The sequence below is a fragment of the Pyrus communis genome, chromosome 2 (assembly GCF_041283825.1).
Source record: "Pyrus communis isolate YQ-2024b chromosome 2, ASM4128382v1, whole genome shotgun sequence".
NCBI lineage: Eukaryota > Viridiplantae > Streptophyta > Magnoliopsida > Rosales > Rosaceae > Pyrus > Pyrus communis.
The window spans coordinates 9,032,854-9,054,887 of record NC_142566.1 but is presented as its reverse complement, the minus strand read 5'-3'; the positions used below and the strand labels follow the sequence as shown (position 1 = coordinate 9,054,887).

The 22,034-nt window shown below is 40.0% G+C and overlaps 1 protein-coding gene and 1 pseudogene across 1 annotated transcript; one reads left to right on the top strand and one right to left on the bottom strand.

The window, feature by feature from the left end:
* Nucleotides 1–210: 210 nt before the first annotated feature.
* On the bottom strand, nucleotides 211–1,363 carry LOC148698541 (uncharacterized; annotated as a pseudogene).
* Nucleotides 1,364–12,021: 10,658 nt separating this feature from the next.
* LOC148698540 (uncharacterized) lies at nucleotides 12,022–21,696 on the top strand. Its single transcript, XM_088678274.1, has 2 exons — nucleotides 12,022–13,083; nucleotides 21,409–21,696. Exons 1-2 carry the CDS (start codon nucleotides 12,022–12,024, stop codon nucleotides 21,694–21,696), a joined length of 1,350 nt encoding a protein of 449 aa, XP_088534400.1.
* The last annotated feature ends 338 nt before the right edge of the window (nucleotides 21,697–22,034 follow it).

The window sequence follows — 22,034 nt, the reverse complement described above, 5'->3', positions numbered from 1 at the left end:
ATGTCTCAAACGTGAGGGAGTTTTGTGAAAACTCGATAAATCTCAATGGGTGTTAATGTAATTAATCCAATAATTACTATGTTTTGGGCTCCCATGCATTTACTTAAAAAAACGCAATATGACCATAACGATTTAATTTATCCATCAGATTCATGTCAAAATTTATAAAATGTTAAAACTAATTCCGCTTATTACTTCCCTAAGTAGAAATTAAATCAAGGATGGTAGTGATGATTCGTGCACTCCTTTGGTTACATTGAAAATTTCGATTACACGTAACCATAGATCCCTCCACTGCTGCCGGTGAACCGCCGCAATTTCTGGTATAAGCCCATGAGAGTACCTCCCATTTGTTCAAGGATAATTGTACATTGCCGGCTTTGTAGAATACTAATTTTTCGCTCCCCTTCCCACCTTCAACCATTTTCCGACCAACTTATACTTGAGACCAAACATGTCCTTTCTAGGAATGTCAGAAGCTCCGATCCATTCAACCAAATCCCAGGACAACAAAAATCTCTTCCTGGACATATAGTCCACAAACGGGTTCATGCCAGCGCATCGAATTATGAATCCGTAGTGCAAGTCTAACCTAGGCAATGGCTTCAGCGTGGCTCGAGCGTACGAAAACATCGTCATCCGCCTCCATGACGTCGTCATATTTGTACGGCAGGATGGGTGGGAGCAAAGAGGAGTACGTGTAGGTTTTACCATTGTTCATGTTTTCGGTACAGTTGAGGATGATAATGTCGTTGAATCATAGTGTTTCTAGAGCGATAAATATTTGTAGCTCGGGTTTGGTGAGGTTGTAGAAGATGAACTTGACATCTCATGCAATGGGGGAGGACCGGATGCCATTGACAAGACGAAGGAAGTGAGGGTTGTTGTAGCTGGTTGGGGCGGGTTAGGTTGGGAGGACGGTGGTTTGGAGTGTAACTCTCTTGAAGCTGGTCCTAATCCAAGTTGTGCATGTTTCATGCCTTTTAATTCATGTGAAAATAGAGCTTAAGTGGTGTTAATCATGATTCCTCGTAGACTATTTGGTAACTCTCGTGAAGTATTGTTATTCTTAAATGTATGTTACAATAGTTATATGAATGTGAGCATAATAAATTTTTAGTGTAATTGTCACATCGCCATATATTTTATCCTTTTACTTAGATTATAACACAAGAATTTGTTTATTAATACTCTAATTCTATAACCTATCAACTAAGTTGCTTACTCGTATTATAACAAATTATTTAGTAACACTACGTACGTGACTATCACATTCAAAACTTTCGTAATGAGCAATTGAATAAGTGGTAAAAATGAAGGGGAAACAAGAGTCGATGTCATGTGCAGCGCACGTGATACCCATTCCTATTTGCTTTTACTAGCTATCTATTGGAGTTGATTTGGTCCGTGATACGGAATTTACCACACATGCAAACGGGCTAAAAACTCTTATAATACTTGCAAGGATGACAAGATTATTGTAGTATAAACGGATCTCACAAGGTCGTTCTCCCCAGGAATTATTAAATAATTCGAAATAAATCAAATTCCAATTAATTATTGTAAAATAGATATTTGAGATAATTGATTTTTATGACCTAATTTAAGAAAACGAGTTTAATTAATAAAAATAAAACAATCTGCAATGTTAAAGCTGAAAGAAAAGGAAAAGTTCTGGAGAAATCAAATTAAGAAAGCACTAGGGTTCTACCATTACCCACCAATCCTATGAGCTTTTACCAATTACTTATGATCTACACATGCTACTTTGAAGGTTAGGTTTTCCTAGTTTATATTCTACTTAGAACCTCCAACATAGAACATATATCTAACATGCAACCCATTCGGATGTTTGGATCAGATCTGAACATGAGAGACTCATTATGTTTTATGAAAACCCTTTGAAAAACCATGCAACCCTTAAGACGTGGTGTTCATCTTAAGTGAAATTACAATTATTAATCACAAGAAGCCAGCGCCAATTTCAGGGAACCTTCCGACCAAAATTGCATCAAATTACTTTTCTAAAGATCCTAATGGTGATCAGGCATTAAGACAGTCAAATAGTTTTAATCACGGTGATTAGTAATTCAAAGTGCGCATGCAATCAATCATAAGCAATTAAATAAAAATCACATATTCATGCTAAGGTTCAAGGTTTCGCCCTAGCAAAAGGAATTAGTTACACATATTTATAATCGAAATCACAGAAAATGTTATTAAGAAAAGGATTGAAAACACCTTAAAGTAGAAAATCTCCAATAACCCTAGCAATTCTCTCCATCTCCAAAGTTGCATAAAAGAAAGCATAGAAAAAACTAAGAACGGCAAAGCACTATATTTGCTAAGCCAACCTAAAACATAGGTCTCTTATTCTAACAAGGAAACTAAATAATAATAAAATATATTAAAACATAAAGTCCTGATTAAGTTAGGATAAACTGAACAGAAACTGTCCAGCCACGTTTTAGCCTCAAATCTCCCCCAAATCCGGCCCATGATAGCTTGTTTTAAAGATAAGGACGTTCTGAACACATCTCCTGAAGGCCATGAACCCATCCGAGATCATCTTGGACTCCAAAAATGCAATTCAAGCCCAAAACGTCACTATTCCAGCACTACACACTCCTTTATTTTATTATCAGGAAATAACCGCCTAGTAGAAAAATCTGATATTTTGATACAATCAAGCCAAGTGACTCACGAACGTCCTCCAACTGGAATTACTCCAAAATTTGTCCATTTGACTATGTTTTGCTCCAAATGAAATCAAAAGTCCTATTTTGAAAATACAATTCGAAGTATCAAAATTCTTCCAAAATAATAACCAAAATTTACTAAGAATAGGGTTAAATATATAATATGAAATTGACTCATTAGTCCCCATTTTGTCTTGGACTTGGGGGAAATCTCATTCCATTGAATGGAGAAGTGCATCCATTGAAAGTGATATATTCAGTATATAATCTGAAACAAGGTTTTGGATCCTATGGGCTATAGCCTATAGGCCTTAAGGCTATCTCTAAAGGAAGGATGTGAAACAAATAAAACCCCAAATTTGGCCCAAAACCTCTCTGCATGTATAATTAGGGTGGGAATTTTGGGTGGATAAGGTTTCAGTTTTCCATTTTCAGCGAAGTAGGATTCTCTCCCTTTTAGTACCCTTCTTTTCCCTTCCCTCTTCTCACACACTCCTTTTTGTCTATGTAAAAAATCAAAACAAGATGTTGATGTAGTTTAATCATAACTGTTTAAATAGGAGGGGATGGGAGGGGAGAGAGATTAGGAGGGGAGATAATCTTATTCGCATTTCAGCAACTGTAACTTGAAGTGCAGATAAAGGCAGGCCCTGCCTGTTAATAGCAAGGTTCTAAAAGACCCTAGGCGCTAGTCGGGCGGTGGGCTGGGGCCTAGCGCCTAGGCGGTGAGGTGGGGTCTAGGTGGATTTAATTAAATCTATTATATTTCGTGTAAATAAGTGTATGTTTATGCTTAAAGCACATATGATTTCATCATAAACTACAAAATAGAATTGACATATCTATTATGAGCTATTGGAACATAATGGAAACATGGGAACAAGCATATAATGTGTGTTCATTTAAGTATTCAACAAGTATCTTACACTTTATAAAATGCAAAATGAAAGTCATCTATTTTATGTCTAAGTGAGTCGCAACCTAGGTGGGTGTTTAGACAGTCTAGACGAGTGCCTCAGTAGGTCTAAGTGCCCATTTTAATTTTCAAATGCCTAGGCATTAATCGGGGTGGTGGCCAGCTGCATAACGCCTAAACGGCGCTAGGCGGGGATTTTTAGAACATCGGTTAATAGCATTAGAGGGGACGAATTCCATGCGGGCGAGCGCACGGAAGACGCAAGTTCTACTGCCCAGATTAAAGGTGCCATCCAATGGTTAAGCACCTTTCTTGGTTTTTATCCAATGTGGCGCATCCAGCTACATCAATTTAGTCAATTTTAAGTCCAACTGCTCAAATTTAAATCCAACTGTCAGTATAATATTGTTAATTAATCCAAATCAAATCCAACACCAAAACTCTATAAATGCCATCCATTTGTTTGAAATTTGAATTTTTAACTTGAATTTTTTTTTTTCGAAATTTGAATTTTTTTACATCAAAATGTTCGTAAAAATAAAACAAGATAAATTGTATAAAAAATAATTTTAAAATTATTAGCAAAATAATCAAGGAAATGCAAAAGTTTAACAAATTTTAAAGTAGGGGTTTGAGAATTATAGGTCCCTTACCATTGGAGATTGGTCAGACATAAAAACATCATGAGTTTTTAATCGATAACTAGAGTTATCATTAACATTGGTGTTTAGTGTTTCACTTATGAGATATTAGTATGTCCAACTTATATAAATAACGAGCTCAATACTAATAAACTACTGACCCCAATATCGTTGTATATAAAATATGGTTTACGGAGGATTTAACTTTTTCTAAGCCAATATTTTTTGAGATGAAATGAGAATTAGATGTCACTAGTCCCAATAAACAGTAGTTCCAAACTTTTCTGTAAGCTTTTGGTGTAAACTTGCAAGTGCACAAGATAGTCGTAATATAGTGTTTATCAAGTCCAAGTATCGTTCCCATGAGGATTCTAATTCAATCTCCAATTTGATAAACTAAACCAAATCTAATTATATTAAAGACACACAAACCCAAAAATATAAACCCAAACAACGAACTAGACTCGATCTTAATTAATAATTCAATCAAAGATGTGAAGAGTTTGTTGTGATGATTTTATAAATGAACAAAAACAGAACCTTATATGAAAACTAAAATTAAAGAGAAGAAAATGTTGTGTTTTAAGGCAAGTGATGAAAAATCTAGGGATTTGGAATCAACCACAAGCAATCTAGTTTAGGTTTCAATGCATTCATTGGATCTTTTGATTATTTAGTTGATAATTCCCGTATCTAAGTCCTTGTCAGGTACATTAGACCGTAGTTTTCCTTAAGTGAATGATTCTCTCCTAGTTCAGGCAGAGATCGTATATCCTAACATGCAGTCTATCTTGGTTAAGGCATAAATTTAACAAGTAGGACTCTTTACGCTGTAGAAAACAAGGGAATCAAGCAAACCGTTAATCTTTGTCAAGCAATAATGTAATTTACTACACTTAACCACAAGAAGCTAATTGAATTATATTGCTAGTTGATGCGAGATTTATACGCACACAAATTAAACCCTCCTTTTGACAATTGTAGTAATGATGTAAGTAGGGATCGTTCTGGACCGGGGATTAAGAGAGATTGTTAATCACTTGGATTTGACTCAAAAACGTAAAAACACAATATAAAACACTATACTAGACTCAAAGAATGCAAAACTAAACAAACGTAAAATACTTAAAACAAATCAAATGACTAAGACTTAACAAAATATGGGGGGGGGGGAGTTTGATTTGACGAAAATTGAAATAACAAAACAAGTTAATAAACTAAGCAGATTGTAAAACGAATTTGGATTTAATGAATGGAATGAAGGCTAGCTAAGGGGTTCTTCTCCACACATGTTACACTTGCATACAAGATTGATTTTCAGTTGGTCTTTCGATAAATTATGAAACTCAACACCCCGGGTCAATTAGGTCCGCTTAAATTAACCGTCAAGTTTTCCTTAAGTTAATGAATTGGATGGGTTTGCGCAACGCAATTCACAACATTCTCCAAAAGTCCTTTACGTGAAAAGCACAATAAAGATACAATCAAAGATCGTTAAGCATTATGAAAACTATAAGTGTTGACGAGGCATTCGTTACTATGATAAGCATGAAACTCGTGCCAAGAATTCATTTAACGCGATTGTTTATAAGCAACCTCCACTACTTGTGAATATAAGTTCATAACGATTAGGTGAAACTCACTTATATTCTAGCGTCATATTCATGCATGAAAATTAAGCGCGCATTCTCAATAAACATACATAAATAAGTTATCAATCAAACGGTTAAACGAATTGAATCACAACTTATGAAATTCCAACCAAAGTTAATCAATTCATATTGCAAGCATAAACATAGTTTCGAATCACCCCCTAGCTAAAGGGGGTTTAGTTCCTCATACGTACAAAACAAAGAGAATCAAAGAAACACCTAAACATTCCAACAACTCAAACTTGAATTGTATGAACGTTTAGGCCCTCTTCTCTTCCATTCCTCATTCGTACAAAACAAAGAGTATTGAAATTAAACATTAAAATCAAAGAAACACCTAAACATTCCAACAACTCAAACTTGAATTGTATGAACGTTTAGGCCCTCTTATCTTCCTCTTCGTTGTGGCACAAGGTCTAAGGATAGGTTGTGTGATGGTGTGAAGTGTTTTGGAGGGATGGGAAGGTTGAATTTCTGGAATGGTGGATGGGAAGGCACGGCACAAAGGTTGTGTTTGTGTTGGTGTGAAGTGTTGTGAATGGAATGGAATGGAATGTGGCTGCAATGGATGCTTATTTATAGGTAAATAAGAGGGAACATGACAGCTAGGAGGTGGGTGGAAATGTGGCTGCAAGGTGAGTGAATGATTATGAGTGAATGCATGTGGATGTGGCTAGGTTGGAAAGCTCGAATTGTGTGGTGATGTGCACGGCAAAGGGTTGAGTGATTGAGTGTGCATGTGGCTGATTTATGAAGGGAATGCATGTGCATTAAAGGGGGAATGTTAGGTTGGAAATGCATGTGGAATGGCTGGAAATGAAGGGGAAAAGCCACGGCAAGGATGTAGTTTATGTGGCTACATGTTTGAATGTTTTAAAGGGTGCATGTGGGTGAATGTGTGGCTGCATGGTTGGAATTGTGATGCAATGATGGAGGAATAAGTGTATGTGGCTGAATTGGTGGTGCATGCATGGAATAATGAAGGGAATGCATGTGCAAAACAGCTAGGAAAAATGGTGGAAAGCTGGAAATGAATGGGAATGCACGGCATGGGTAGTTTTTGGTGCATGTGGCTGCAATGTTGTGTAATTATGGAGGAATAAGTGCAAGTGCATGGCAAAGAATGGATTTGGCTGCAATGGTGTGTAATTGGGCTAGGGTTTAAGTGCATAAAATGGACCCAAATTGCTCCCCCTTGCATGGCAAGGAATGGTGTTTGTGTTAAGCCCACGGCAAGGTGAATGTAATTGGGTTAGGGCCATTGTTTTGTGTCCTCAATTGCATACAAGGCCTTCAATTTCATCCAACACTTGGGCTCCAAGCATAAGCTATCCATCCTTAGCCCAATAGTACTCCAAAAGGCCCCAAAATGCTCCACAATGCATCCTTTCGTCAAACACGTTTTATGATCCTGAAAACACACAAAACTAACTTAAAAGACTTAAAGAACTAAGAAATAACAACGTAAATGTACGAGAACAAGCCATTTAAGTCGCATGAATATGCTCCTATCACTAGTTCAGCCTCAAATTGATCTGCCAATCTTACTAGATGCAAAGTCCTAAGGTGATCAATCAAAGAACTCAAACAAAAAGTAACAATTCAAACAATGATTAAGCATTCATCTAAAAGAAACTAGAAATCCAATGAATAACATTAAAAACCATAAATATCCATGCTAGGGCATCATCCTAACCCTAGAAAAAGAGTTTAATTACTCATAGAATACAAAAACATAATTAGTATCTTAAAAATATGAAAAACTTCTGAAAGATGAAGATGGAATAACAAAGATGGTCAGTGGCTGCTCCTTCTTCCAAAAACACGCAGAGAATCCTCCCAAAAGAACAAACCCTCCCCCCCCCCCCCCAAAAACCTCCTTTTTTGCTCCTTGGACTCCCTTTATATAGTACACAAATCCTAACATAATTAGGTCTTGTGATATCCTTTGTATTGCACGACCGATGATGTGGCAAATCAACTTTCCAATTAATTACTTCAAACCAATAGGATTAAAATGAGCTCAACACGTTCTATCTTGGGCTTTGGGCTTCGATTGACTGAAGACTTCAAAAACCCAACAGACTTTGCAATTTCCGCGTAGACTTGGCTGACCGACGTCTTGTACGAAAATCTTCATAACATCATTTAGGAAACTTGGAATCACGAACCGTAAAATTCCTCTGAAAGCTAACTTTCATATCTTTCTACTGGTACAAGGCTCAACAGCTGTTTCATTCTGAGGAAGTACAGTTTAATCCGTAAAGTTGGCTGATCTGCACAAACAGCTTCTGCTTCCAGCATGCCAAACTTATTTCAATAGCAAAAGTGCTCATTTTTCTTCCTTCTTCCTCTTCACTCATCAAATCTGAAAAAAACATAAAACTAGTGAAACAAACTAAAGTCACTCAAAAACATTACAAGAATCTAAATTAAGGGGCATTAAAATGTATGCAATATTGGTCGTATCAGCGTTGGAGAGAATAATCAAATTCTTAGCATCTTTGTGGAGTAAGAAGTTTGCAAACCTAGCTAGTTTTTTTTAGTACAACAATATATTTTATAGCAAGCGGAGGGGGGAGTTCGGCTAAGTCACACACTAGGCAACCTAATTTGGTATCAAATTTGATATTTACGAGATTTGAACATAAAATCTCCCAATAACAAGTGAAAAGGAATACCACCAAATTGTAGTATTGAGTGACCCAAACTTAGCTAGTTGAAAATTTTGATATTCAGATCCCAATCCTCTTTCTCTCTTTATAAGGAAATGAACAAAAGGGTAAACTATGCTTGCTGCAGGTATGCTCCTCATTTGGTGCAGGATTAAAAGTGTTTGGTCCACCAAAGACCAGCTGAGAGAGAATAGGGAATCATGAAATGAAACAACCTACTTTGAATGCCTCCTCTTCTCCTTTTCCTAATTCCAATGCCCAAAACCACACTTTCAAGCCTCTAATTTGCCAACTTTTCAAAAAGCAAGCAACAAATGTAAGCCCCACAAAATATTACAAAACACTTCTTTTTAGATTTTAATCAGTGCTTCTTTCTTTTTGCATGAAATTTTAGCATTTGAGTAGTGAAATATGAGATAGGAATTAATCAACCGCAAAAGTTTGCCAATCATTATCCACATCATCCATTCATATCTTTGCTACATCATTTTTCTCATAAATGTTTCTATGATATTTCCTTGATTTTATACTTTGGTATTTACATAAGTTCAAGAATTAGGTTAATAAGACTTGCTAGATGAATGCTTAATTACCATCTTTGCGACTTGCATTGAATTATACGAGCGGGGGATTTTGAATTTGCAACCTTAGGTACTAGGAGTGGTTTGGTATGGGATCCCAAATCGAAAATGGGATCCCGAATCCCAAACTGAAAATTTTCGGGATGAGAATTTGAACACCAATCCCAAAACAAAATTTCGGTATTCCCAATTTTCGGTATTTCGGGATGGTTTGATATTCCCAAATTTCATACAAATTGAAATAGTAATCATTCATACCAAGTTAAATTAAAATGCAACCAAAATAAAATAAGTATCAAACCCAAAAGTAAAAAAATAAGTTACAAACCTAATATGTTCGAAAACTAACATTACAATTTTTTGATTTTATGTTGAAGAAATAGACACATTTGTGGGAGGTTCATGCCGCCAAATGTGGCAACAAAGGGCTATGATTACTAGCTTAGACCACATCAATTATATTGCTACTAGTAGTTAGCAACAATTCAAATGTATAATAATAATAATATATATTATTTATTTTCAAATGCAACAATTCAAATATATATAAATATACAATAATATATATTATTTATTTTCGGTTTTGTATGGAATTACCAAAAGATTGAGTATACTGTGACAGCCCGTCCCATAAATATTACAACGTACACGTGAAAAGATGATTTTGCCCCTAGTTCGATTTCTTTACGTTTATTGGTTGTTCTTGAGTTTGGTTGGCATGTTGTAGGCCACACACATTTTCCCACACACCACAACCTTTCCTCCTGTTTCCCTGCACCTGTCCCGAGCCCCATTCCTTTCCCATTTTTCCTTCCTTTGTACGGACCACATCCAAAACACATCAAACCTTCACAGATCGTGGAATCCAAGCACACATGCGAGCTCGTGAGGCTTGTAGGAGTCCAACCATACCTTTTTCAGGTAAGAACACCTTCGTTTCACGTCGAATCCACGATGCCCGATTTCGGGTACTGTTCATGCACACGTGATTTCTCACGTTTTAGGGAATTTCAAGCTTGTAGGAAGCTTGGTGAGGTCCCTAGGAGGCTCGGGGTGGTTTGTTTGAAGGTTTTGGACGTCGGGATCACGAGTTTCGAGGTTGGCCAGAATTGGGGTGATTTTCCAGGTGAGATTTCGTGGTTTTTAGCACTTGAAAGTGGTATGAATGTGTTCCTCTAGTTCTAAGCTTCATTTTGGTACCAATTTTGTGAAATTTGGTTGAAAAACGAAGAAGATATCGAAGTTTGAAATTTTCCCGATTTTCCGGCGCCGGAGGCTCGCCGGAGAAGACGACGGAATATTCCGTCAAGTCTGACGAAATATTCCTAACACTGTTAACGGAATCTGTTAAAACTGACGGAATATTCCTAACGGCGTCAACTGACGCCGTCAGCGTGCCAGGCACGTGTGGCTGTGCCTTGGCCGGCGCGTGGGGGCGCGTGCGACGGTGAAAAATTATTTTAAAAATATGGGGATGTTCCTCAGGTTAAGTAGATCACGTTGGTGTATTCATACACCCCATTTGAGCATTGTATGAGAAGTTATTTCGAAAGGTTTGGTTTGTGCTTTAAAATTAACGTTTTTGTAGTTGTTTCGCATATAGGTGATATCTATCCCGAGGACGAGCATGGTCACTCGAGGCAGGGGGGCTACCACCCTTCCACATACCAGTGAGTGGGCTTTTGGTTTTCCGTATATACCTATATACATATATTTTCCCAGAAATTGATTGAAATATTTATTAGTTTATATGCCATGCATTTTATATTGCCGTTGATTATGCTTGGTTAGTTGCATTTATATGTGTATGTATTGGTGCTGTGGACGCACAGGTAAGTGCCAGGTAAGTGTTATTCATGTTTACATTCAGTAGTGATTTGAGATGTTTATAGAGCTCATAACCTGCACCCCCGGTGTTAGTGCTCCCGCCCAGAGTAGGGCACAGTCCTTCACGTGATGTTCACCTCCCGCACCACACGCTCAGCTTGGATCCAAGTTAGGTGCACAGTCCTGTCGTACAGACCACTTTAGGTGGTTCCGACTCGTAGGTGACTCGCGATTATTCGCCCAGCCTTCACGTGATCGTAGCACTAGAGCGTATATATGTATTACACCCAGGCCTGTCGTACAGACCACTTTAGGTGGTTCCGGCTCGTGTGCAGGTCCAGCTAGTGAGATTGAGATTTGAGCTCTAGATGCACCCGTACAGGTCACGTTAGGTGACTCCGGCTGCCAGATTATATGATATCGATATGATTTACACCTGAGCACTTGCATTTCATTTTGAGGTTTTGGCATGGAATATTCTTGAGCATGATTGGTATATATATATTATACGTATATCTATTTTCTGGGAAGTATACATGTTTTACGGCGAGGGGTTAGAACGTATTTATTAATGAACGTATTTATTAATGGTTTTCGAAAAGCTTTGTTTTTGCCCACTCACGCTTTTGTTTTGCACCCCTCCAGGTTCTAGTTGAGTAGCAGGTTCGGTGGTTTCCCAGAGGGCTTCCCGGCATTTCTGACAGACATTCACCAGCGTAGGGCCACCTTCGGGTGTACTGTTGTCGCCTCATTTTCATTTGGACTGCTTTAGGCTTATGCTTTGAACTCGTGTCTCACTTACGCTAGCACTTGTTTCGATTACTTTTTGTATGCTAGTTTCTATTATTAATACTATTTACATTATTATTTTATTAGCTTCCGCACTGTGCACATGGCTACGTCACTTCCACGTGACGGCCAGCATGCCCTGGTCTTGATCGGGGTGTGTCAGTTTGGTATCAGAGCCTAGGTTTGGCAGTCTTGTGTTTTTGTGAGTATTTTCATGGTTTTGGTGTCTTCTGTCAGAATTATGCCGCCTCGTCGGGAACCACGTCGCTCTACTGAGCCTAGTTTTCCTGATATTGCTCAGCTGGGGGAAGTTATTGCTATAGCCATTCATTCGGTGATCCGCCCTCCCCAGAGGACTCCTCTGGAGAATATGTACAATTTGAAATTGGATAAGTTCGAAGGTAGTGAGGGTCATGAGGGTGCAGAGAGATGGTTGGAGCATATTGAGAAGACATTTCGTGTGTTACACAATCAAGGGAACCTTCCTGTTGAGAGATGGGTTGAGACGACATCATGGTTTCTGGGTAAGGAGTCTGCAGCTTGGTGGGAGCAGGAATCTCGTCGTTTGACTCCAGCTAAGAGGACTGATTGGGATGTTTTCCAGGAGTTGTTCAGGAGAAGGTTTGTGCCTCCTGAGTACATTGATCGTAAGAAGCAAGAGTTCACTGAGCTGAAACAGGGGAAGTTGACGGCGAATGAGTATTATCGGAGGTTCACTAATCTGTCTCGCTACCATTCAGATGTTGCAGGTAATCCGGCGGAGATGCTTCGTCGTTTCCGCCTAGGTACTAAGAAGAAGTGGCGTTCGATGGCGACCACTACCCACTGTGATACCTACCAGGATTTCTATGAGATATTGTTGAGGATTGAGGATTCAGAGAACATGCCGAGCGAGAGTGAGGAGGAAGAGAAGAATGGTAATCAGAAGAAAGATGATAAGGGTAAAGGTCAGGCGTCGCTCGGGTCTCGTAGGACACAGAACTTCAAGAGGGGTGGCACTAGTTCTAGCTCTTCTAGCGGTGGTTTTAGTGCCACTGGTCAGGGACGAGGTGGTAGGTTTGCTGGTGGTGCCAGAGGGCAGAGACAGGGTGATGGTGTTCGAGGCAGGGCCCTAGTTTTCCGTAGGTGTAATAACCGGCATTTTGGTGAGTGTAGGCGTGGCAGCCGTGGTTGCTTCACTTGTGGGCAGATAGGACATCGGGCTGCAAATTGTCCCCAGAGTCAGCAGCAAAAACCGCAGCAGGTTTTCTTGCCGCCACCTGTGCCGATTCAGCAGATTCAGGGTCCGGGTAGTTATGTACAGGCAGGTCGAGGTGGTGCCTACCACTATCAGGGTGATGCTGTTCCTTATGCCTCGGGACAGTATCAGTATCCCCAGGACCTGTATTCCCAGGGTGGTTATCCTCCGTATTCTGGCGGCTATATGCCGTATCCTCCAGCCTCAGCAGGTGGTTCTCAGTGGTTTCAGGGAGGACAGTTCCAACAGGGAGAGATTGTTACGAGTAGTGCGGGGTCTTCGAGGCAGTCTGGTCAGCCCAGTCAGGGGCGTGGCACACAGAGTCATGGTGGCCAGGCGAGCAGAGGTCGAGGTGGACGACAACAGACCCAGGGGCGTATTCATAATATTTCACTGCTGGATGCTCAGAACAATCCGGATTTGATTATGGGTACGTTAAATATCCTTGGTTATTTTGCTAGAGTATTAATTGATTGTGGTGCTACAAATTCTGTGATTTCTCATACATTTGCTCAAGTGACGCAACCTCGCCCCACACCTTTAGGGTATGATTTAGAGTTCGCTATGCCTAAAGGGGAGAGATGTATTGTAGATTGTGTGTACCCAGGATGTCCAGTGATAGTAGAGGATGTGGTTACGCCAGCTGATCTTATCCCATTAGATATTGTTGACTTTGATGTGATTCTAGGCACAGATTGGTTGCATTTCAATCGTGCCAATATTGATTGTTACGGGAAAATAGTTACGTTTCATCGTCCTAGACTACCTGTGGTTACTTTTGTGGGCGAGCAGAGTGGGGTGAGACATGGCGTTATTTCAGCTTTGCGAGCGAAAAGGTTGTTATCTAAAGGTTGCCAGGGGTACCTAGCTCATGTGGTGTTGGATGAGGCCGCTCCTAGTAACGTTGAGGATGTGAGAGTAGTCAGGCACTTTCCCGATGTTTTCCCCAAGGATTTACCTGGTTTACCACCAGACCTAGACATGGAGTTTACTATTGAGTTACTTCCAGGTACTAATCCTATTTCCTTGACTCCTTATCGTATGGCTCCCACTGAGTTAAGGGAATTGAAAGTTCAGTTGCAGGGAATTAGTGGATAAGGGTTTCATTTAGCCTAGTACTTCACCTTGGGGTGCTCCAGTATTGTTTGTGAGAAAGAAAGACAATACTTTAAGGCTATGTATTGATTACAGGCAATTGAATCGAGTGATGATTAAAAATCGTTATCTGTTGCCACGTATCGATGATTTGTTTGATCAGCTTCGAGGTGCTTGTGTATTCTTTGAGGTCTGGGTATTATCAGCTGAAGATTAGTAGGGATGACGTTCCTAAGACGGCATTCAGGACTCGTTATGGTCATTACGAGTTTCTGGTTATGCCATTTGGGTTGACGAATGCACCAGCTGCATTTATGGATTTGATGAATCGGGTGTTCCAACCGTATTTGGATAGGTTTGTTATTGTTTTCATCGACGACATTCAGGTGTATTTTAAATCGAAGGCGGAGCATGTTCGACATCTTACTTTGGTGTTGAAAAGGTTGAGGGAACACCAACTGTATGCTAAGTTTAGCAAGTGCCAGTTTTGGTTAGATCAAGTTGCATTTTTGAGGCACATTATTTCAGCTCAGGGTATTTTGGTGGACCCTCAGAAGGTCGCAGCAGTGGAGAATTGGGAACAACCGCGAACCGTCACAGAGATGAGGAGTTTCCTTGGTTTAGCAGGGTATTATCGGCGATTTGTTAAGGATTTTTCTGTGATTGCTTTACCACTGACGAGATTAACAAGGAAAGACGTTAAATTCGAGTGGGATGATAAGTGTGAGCAGAGTTTCCAGCAGTTGAAGTATTGTCTCACTCATGCACCTGTTTTGGCACTCCCAGACGATAATGGTGACTTTGAGGTTTATAGTGATGCTTCCTTGAATGGTCTGGGATATGTGTTGATGCAGCATGGTAGGGTGATTGCTTACGCTTCACAACAGTTGAAACCTCATGAGTTGAATTACCCTACGCATTATTTGGAGTTGGCAGCCATCATTTTTGCATTGAAGATATGGAGACATTACCTTTACGGAGAGAAATGTAGGATCTTTACAGATCACAAGAGTCTTCAATATCTCTTTACGCAGAAAGATCTTAATCTTCGTCAATGGAGATGGTTGGAGTTGCTCAGTGATTCTGATTGCACGATTGATTATCATCCTGGTCGTGCAAATGTAGTTGCTGATGCACTTAGCAGGAAGTCTCAAGGCCGCATTAATGTGTTGTATGCGAGTCGTATTCCTCTTTTGGCAGATTTAAGTTCTACAGGAGTGAGGTTGGAAGCAGAAGACCGAGATGTGGCTTTACTTGCTAATTTTCAAGTTAGACCAATTTTAGTTGATCGGGTGCTTGAAGCTCAGGTATCTGATAGGGAGACTCAAGAACTAATTCAAGCTCAAGATCGAGGAATGAGGAGAGACCTCAGAGTTCATGAATCGGATGGCATGTTAATGCAGGAGGGTAGAATGTTCGTGCCTAATAATTTGGATTTGAATAAGGAAATTCTCGATGAAGCACATATCTCGGCTTACGCCATGCATCCAGGAGCTACTAAAATGTATCATACCATTCGACCATTTATTATTGGCCGGGTATGAAGAAGGAGATAGCCGAGTATGTGAGTAGGTGTGCTGTTTGTCAGCAAGTTAAGGCGGAAAGGAAGAAGCCATTTGGGTTGTTGCAGCCGCTTCCCGTTCCAGAGTAGAAATGGGAAAATATCACTATGGATTTCGTGTACAAGCTTCCGCGTACACATAATGGTTTTGATGGCATTTGGGTGATCGTTGATCGGCTTACTAAGTCAGCACATTTTATTCCTATGAGGGAGAAGTATTCTTTGGGCCGTGTAGCGGAATTGTTTATCTCGAAGATTGTGAAATACCATGGTGTTCCTGTGAGTATTGTCTCGGATCATGATCCACGATTTACATCCAAGTTTTGGGTAGCTTTTCAGGAAGCTTTGGGTACGAGACTACTTTACAGTACGGCGTATCATCCTCAGACGGACGGACAGTCTGAGAGAACCATTCAGACTTTGGAGGATATGTTGCAAGCTTTGGTGCTATAGTTTGGTGATGCTTGGCACAAGCGGTTGGATTTAATGGAATTTTCCTACAACAACAGTTTTCATTCAAGTATCGGCATGGCGCCATTTAATGCATTGTATGGTAGATCTTGTCGCACGCCGTTGTGTTGGTCAGAGGTCGGAGAAAGAGTTTTAGTGGGTCCAGAGATTGTTGAGGAGACTACTCAGAATGTTCAGGTGATTAAGTCTAACCTGAAGGCAGCCCAGGACAGGCAGAAGAGTTTAGCAGATCGGCATGCTACGGACAGAGTGTATAAGGTCGGAGATTGGGTATTTTTGAAGCTTTCACCATGGAGAGGAGTTGTGCGGTTCGGAAAGAAGGTTAAACTGAGTCCCAGGTATATTGGACCATACATGGTCACAGAGCAAGTTGGTGAGGTAGCTTACAGGTTGGAGTTGCCTCCGGAGTTGGCTGGAGTACATAACGTTTTCCACGTGTCTATGCTTCGACATTATGTTGCTGATCCGTCTCATGTGATACCTCTTCAACCCTTGGAAATTAATCCAGATTTGACTTATGATGAGGAGCCAGTGACGATACTAGATTGGAAAGAAAAGGTTCTGATGAACAAGACGGTGAACTTAGTAAAAGTTTTGTGGAGGAATCATTCAGTCGAGGAAGCTACGTGGGAGACAGAAGATCGGATGAGGGATTTGTATCCTCAGTTGTTCTTTGATCACTAGGGGTTGTTATTTGGTTTTTTTGAATTTCGGGACGAAATTCTTGTAAGGTGGGTAGGTTGTGACAGCCCGTCCCAGAAATATTACAACGTACACGTGAAAAGACAATTTTGCCCCTAGTTCGATTTCTTTACGTTTATTGGTTGATCTTGAGTTTGGTTGGCATGTTGTAGGCCACACACATTTTCCCACACACCACAACCTTTCCTCCTGTTTCCCTGCACCTGTCCCGAGCCCCATTCCTTTCCTATTTTTCCTTTCTTTCTACGGACCACACCCAAAACACATCAAACCTTCACAGATCGTCGAATCCAAGCACACATTCGAGCTCGTGAGGCTTGTAGGAGTCCAACCATACCTTTTTCAGGTAAGAACACTTTCATTTTCACGTCGAATCCACGATGCCCGATTTCCTGTACTGTTCATGCACACGTGATTTCTCACATTTTAGGGAATTTCAAGCTTGTAAGAAGCTTGGTGAGGTCCCTAGGAGGCTCGGGGTGGTTCGTTTGAAGGTTTTGGACATCGGGATCACGAGTTTTGAGGTTGGCCGGAATTGGGGTGATTTTCCAGGTGAGATTTCGTGGTTTTTAGCACTTGAAAGTGCTAAGCTTCATTTTGGTACCAATTTTGTGAAATTTGGTTGAAAAACGAAGAAGATATTGAAGTTTGAAATTTTCCCGATTTTCCGGCGCCGGAGGCTCGCCGGAGAAGGCTACGGAATATTCCGTCAAGTCTGACGAAATATTCCTGACGCCGTTAACGGAATCTGTTAAAACTGACGGAATATTCCTAACGGCGTCAATTGACGCCGTCAGTGTGCCAAGCACGTGCCTGCGCGTGGCCGGCGCGTGTGGCCGTGCCTTGGCCGGCGCGTGCGACGGTGAAAAATTATTTTAAAAATATGGGGATGTTCCTGAGGTTGAGTAGATCACGTTGGTGTATTCATACACCCCATTTGAGCATTGTATGAGAAGTTATTTCAAAAGGTTTGGTTTGTGCTTTAAAATCAACGTTTTTGTAGTTGTTTCGCATATAGGTGATACCTATCCCAAGGACGAGCATGGTCACTCGAGGCAGGGGGGCTACGACCCTTCCACATACCAGTGAGTGGGCTTTTGGTTTTCCGTATATACCTATATACATATATTTTCCCAGAAATTGATTGAAATATTTATTAGTTTATATGCCATGCATTTTATATTGCCGTTGATTATGCTTGGTTAGTTGCATTTATATGTGTACATATTGGTGCTGTGGACGCACAGGTAAGTGCTAGGTAAGTGTTATTCATGTTTACATTCAGTAGTGATTCGAGATGTTTATAGAGCTCATAACCTGCACCCCCGGTGTTAGTGCTCCCGCTCAGAGTAGGGCACAGTCCTTCACGTGATGTTCACCTCCCGCACCACACGCTCAGCTTGGATCCAAGTTAGGTGCACAGTCCTGTCGTACAGACCACTTTAGGTGGTTCTGACTCGTAGGTGACCCGCGATTATTCGCCCAGCCTTCACGTGATCTTATCACTAGAGGGTATATATGTATTACACCCAGGCCTGTCGTACAGACCACTTTAGGTGGTTCCGACTCGTGTGCAGGTCCAACTAGTGAGATTGAGATTTGAGCTCTAGATGCAGCCGTACAGGTCACGTTAGGTGACTCCGGCTGCCAGATTATATGATATCGATATGATTTACACCTGAGCACTTGCATTTCATTTTGAGGTTTTGGCATGGCATATTCTTGAGCATGATTGTATATATTATACGTATATCTATTTTCTGGGAAGTATACATGTTTTACGGCGAGGGGTTAGAACGTATTTATTAATGAACGTATTTATTAATGGTTTTCGAAAAGCTTTGTTTTTGCCCACTCACGCTTTTGTTTTGCGCCCCTCCAGGTTCTAGTTGAGTAGCAGGTTCGGTGGTTTCCCAGAGGGCTTCCCGGCATTTCTGACAGACATTCACCAACGTAGGGCCACCTTCGGGTGTACTGTTGTCGCCTCATTTTCATTTGGACTGCTTTAGGCTTATGCTCTGAACTCGTGTCTCACTTACGCTAGCACTTGTTTCGATTACTTTTTGTATGCTAGTTTCTATTATTCATACTATTTACATTATTATTTTATTAGCTTCCGCACTATGCACATGGCTACGTCACTTCCACGTGACGGCTAGCATGCCCTGATCTTGATCGGGGTGTGTCATATACAATACCAAATCCCATACCAAAATTTCAGGATTGGTTTGGGATTTCAACCTGAAAATTTCGGGAATTTTGGTTTAATTAGGGATTTTCGGGAATTTTTTTCCAGCCCTAAGAGAGAATATTCTTAATTTTTTTAAAAGAAAAACATTATTACTATTAACGGGCAGGGGAATAATTCGAAACTATTACATTAATTTAGGATATGAAGAAATTTCAAACCCGAGGCGCATGAGTAAAAACTTAAATATGACTAGAATATTATCAATCAACAGACTATAAATCTCTCGGTTAGCAGTAAAATTTAATAGACAGAAAACGATTATGATAGAAATTGGGAGAGTCAACGATCAATATAACATGCGGTCAACTTTTTTACAAAAGTTGTAGTGACTAGTGAGGCTGGTATTGAGCATTGGGATTCATAAAAAGAGGAAACTCTTGTGCAGGCGTGTCTGAAATGTCTTTTTCCATTTGACCCAGAAACAGATAAAAACACAGAAATGTCATGAATCATTTGAACGTGACATATCGTGATCGTGATGGTGGCTCCATGGTGTTGGCCATAAAGTCGGAAATGACATATAATATGTAAATGTGCCTTCGACTCCAGTGAACATAATCCATATGTTGTAGGAAGGCAGTTAATTCTTTTAGGAGGAACAAACAAACCATCTAATTTACTCGAGTATTAAATTTTTTTTTTTCATTAATAAAAAAATCTGTGTTACAGCTTGACATATGAAGACAAAATATACACTATATTTCATAGAACTCTACTAGCTTTAAACATTTCAAAGACAAACAAAAACACAAAAAAAAAAAAAAAAAAAAAAAAAAAAAAAAAAAAAAGAAGATTAAAACCAACCAAAAAACATGGAAACAATTTTTTAAAATACCAGCTTGTCTCTTGTCTCCACAAAATGCCTGCACACTTACTGGGCTACGCGCTGAAAAGGGTAGGAGGTGTAGAAAATCCTAAGTTGAGTAGGTGAACAGAAAATTGTTTCCTGATCTAATGTAGATTCTGCACTTTGACTTGAAGTTAAAGCCTTCTAGGAAAAGAAAACCAATTGCCACCAAAACTTATTTAAGTCTATCTTAAGTAGAGGATTAAATAAATTTGGAGAGCAATTTTTATCCCAACATGAAAAAGAGAAAACCAGAAGAACTTGTACCCCCTCCCTTGGTCTTCTTGTTTGCTTGCCCTTGCGAAAAGTTGCTTATTATCGTTCTCCTTCTCTGTGCTGCACCAAGGTAAGAAAAATTAAATTTTTCTTCTTCTTTTTTTATTTTCTGGAAATGCGAGGCTTGATGGGAAGGCTTAGAGAAGGTCGAGGCCTGGACTGGCATGGTTGGGAGACCATAAGAACAGTTCCACCGTGGGAAAGGCCCCCCCAGGTTATTCACTATTTAATCCACCCAGTGAACAGTAACTGCCCTTAATGAACAGTAACAGCCTTTTGCATCTCCACCCCTACACTGAATAGCCCTGACAATAGGCAATAAAATATTAGTATTTTTTATTTATAAAATAAATACAAAATGACTTAATTTGTAATTTCAGATAAGATTTTTAATTGTTCTCATTGCGCCGCGTGTCATTATCCAAAAGACAATTATTGGTGATGGATTTCGATAAGATTTTTATCCAATGTCGTCGTGCCGTGTGTTGTTACCTTTTCAGAATCGTTGATGATAGATTTCCGATTAAGATTTTTAACCAATCATGTCGCGTCACGTGTCACAATTTGTTTACAATTTTTAAGGATAGATTTCGATCAGATTTTTAACGAATGACAGCATGCCACTTGACATTATGTACAACCTAATCCTTTCTGAATCCTCCATATAATCCACCATCCATCCTCAGAAATCTCACACCAATTGTCTGAAGATCTCTGTCATTATTCATAGTTTCTGCTTCCTTCTTCACCAAAATCAAAATCTGTATCATTATTCATAGTTTCTGCTTCCTTCCTACAATGTCTTCTTCTTCAAGGATGATGTGGGAAATTGATCAGCAAGAGGAAGAATTGTTTAACCAATTAGAAGGAATGTTCAATCTCTAGGTGGCCCAAAATGAGAGGGAAGAGGATGAGGAGCGTAGAAGGAGAGATGACAAAGCAAGAAGCCAAAAAACTTAACATTCTCGTCGAGTCATCCAAGCTATGGCTCAGATCTCCAGGCCCAGCCATTCTGCAAACCTTGATAGAAACAGGCAACGACGAGGTACGGATCTCTTGGACGATTATTTTGTTCGTAATAGTGCATTTCCTGATACGTACTTTAGACGTCGTTTTAGAATGGAATGACATTTGTTCAACAAAATCATGATTGCTGTTTGCAACCATGATTCTTACTTTGTGCAAAAGAATGATGTTTTTGATGTTATGGGTCTCTTTCCTGAGCAAAAAATTACTGCTGCCTTACAGATGCTTACATATAGAGCATGTGCAAACCAAGTGGATGAGATAGCGATGATGAGGAAATCAACCATTCTTAAGTCCCTGATGAAGTTTTGTGGAGCAATTGAATCTATGTACACCGTAGAGTACCTCCGAAAACTTACTGACATAGACTTGCAAAGGCATCTGAAGAAGGGTGAGATACAAGGTTTTCTTGGGATGATTGGAAGCATCAACTGTATGCATTGGACCTAGAAAAACTGTCCAAGTGCATGGCAAAGCGCTTATAGGGACAGAAAAGGAGCAAAAAGTATCATTTTGGAGGCAGTGGCATACATGGATTTGGCATGCATTTTTTGAGGTTCCGGGAGCTCAAAATGACCTCAATGTCCTTACCCAATCCCCAGTGTTCAACGATGTACTGCAAGGAAATGCCCCAAAAGTCACGTACTGGGTCAACGAACGTAAGTATGATGGGCCATACTACCTAGCAGACAGCATTTACCCAAGGTGGTCAATGTTTGTCAAAACAGTGCCACGTCCGTAAAGTGCAAAGGAAAAACACTTTACAAGCTGTCAAGAAGGGTGCATGA

What these genes read in the sequence shown, in the direction of transcription:
- LOC148698540 (XM_088678274.1), top strand. Translation starts at nt 12,022, where the DNA reads ATGCCGCCTCGTCGGGAACCACGTCGCTCTACTGAGCCTAGTTTTCCT. An exon ending in GTCCGGGTAGTTATGTACAG is followed by an intron (nt 13,084 to 21,408) that starts GCAGGTCGAGGT and finishes TTTGTGCAAAAG; the next exon opens with AATGATGTTTTTGATGTTAT.